Below are 1639 nucleotides of genomic sequence, written 5' to 3'. Positions count from 1 at the left end.
ATTATAGAATTGAACTTGGACTCCAAATATTCCGTGTTTGTTATACTCAACTTGAGCCCTTTAGACTCCAAGGTATGCCTCCAAACCTCCAACTTAGCATTAACTTTGCCTCGAGTCTCATCAATTAGGACTCTATCATTTGCAAGTAACATACACAAGGTAGATCATCTTGGATATGTCACATCAATTTTTGCATCACTAAGGAAATTAAAAATAGGGTAAAAGTTGATCCTTGATGCAACACCATCACAATCGAGAAGTACTCTAACTCACCTCCCATAGTCCTTACCCGATTCTTGGCACTATCATACATGTCTAAGATTGCCTTAGTGTACGCAACATGCACACCTTTAGCCTCCAGGCTTCTCCATAAAACAACCCTAGGTTTTTAGTCGTAAGCCTTTTCTAGGCCGATGAACACCATGTGAAGGTCCTTTTTCCTGTGCCTAAATTGATCCATCAATCTCCTAACAAGGTTAATGGCTATTGTCGTTGGGTGCACCAGTATGAATCCAAACTGGTTCGTGGAAATAGACACGTCCTTCATCGCCCTCATCTCAACCACTATCACCCAAACTTTCATGTTGTGGCTCAACAACATAATACCTACCTCTATAGTTGGTGTAATTCTAGATGTCCCCCTTGTTCTTGTATAATAGAATCATCGTACTCCACCTCCATTCTCAGGGCATCTTTATCATCTTGAAAACCACATTAAACATCCCAATAAGACACTACAACCCTATTGTGCCGATACTCTTCCAAAATTCCATTGGGATCTTGTCTAGTCCAGTTGCTCTTCCCTCACACATTTTATGAATAGCACCGTCAACCTCAATACACAACATTAATATTGTGATGCCTCTTTGAGTCCTCCAACTCCTCTAATGTAATGTTTTTGTTTCCCTCTTCGTTCAACAACTTATAAAGTATGACTGCCACCTCCGTCTAATGAGTGTCTCTTCCACCAGGACCTTTCTATCCACATCCTTGATGCACTTCACTTAGTCCTAGTCACGAGCCCTCTTTTCTCTCACTTTGGTCAGTATGTTCAAATTTTTATCCCTGCCTTTTCCCTTTAATTCTACATACATGCAATCATAAGCTATTGTCTTAGCCGTCGTAACCGCTAACTTTGCCTCCTTCTTCACCAATTTATACCTGACCCCATTAGTTCGGTTTTCCTCATTATCCTTAATTTCCACTAACTTTGCAAAGGATATCTTCTTAGCTTCCACATTCTTGTGAACTTCTCCATTCCTCCACCTGTCCCCTTGATGCCACCCCGAGCTACTTCCTGAAACCCCTAAAACCTCTCTAGCTTCTTTCCTAATACCACTACCAGTCCTATCCCACATACTATATGCATTACTACTACTTCCCCAAGCCCACATAACTAACAGTTTCTCCCACATATCCTGAGCATTGACCATAGTTAACCTACTCTATTTGACCCATGGTCAGGCATTCATAAATCTCTTCGTCCTCTTTCTCTCAATCTCTACATCTATTATCAGGAGTGTATGTTGATTCATAAGGTTATTACTTGAGATAAGCTTGTAGTCTTTACAAAGACTTTTATCATCCTTCCTAAGAAGCAAATATTCTATTTTTTTAGCCACCATACTACGGAAGGTTA

At 40.4% G+C, this 1639-nt stretch overlaps 1 protein-coding gene across 1 annotated transcript; it reads right to left on the bottom strand.

Annotated features, from left to right (window-relative positions):
- Nucleotides 1-1010: 1010 nt before the first annotated feature.
- On the bottom strand, nucleotides 1011-1433 carry LOC125842880 (uncharacterized). The gene has a single exon (XM_049522163.1). The coding sequence runs from the start codon at nucleotides 1431-1433 to the stop codon at nucleotides 1011-1013; it is 423 nt and encodes a 140-aa protein (XP_049378120.1).
- Between the last annotated feature and the right edge of the window lie 206 nt (nucleotides 1434-1639).

This window comes from Solanum stenotomum, chromosome 10 (genome assembly GCF_019186545.1).
Source record: "Solanum stenotomum isolate F172 chromosome 10, ASM1918654v1, whole genome shotgun sequence".
Lineage (NCBI taxonomy): Eukaryota > Viridiplantae > Streptophyta > Magnoliopsida > Solanales > Solanaceae > Solanum > Solanum stenotomum.
This window is presented reverse-complemented; position numbering and strand designations above follow the sequence as displayed.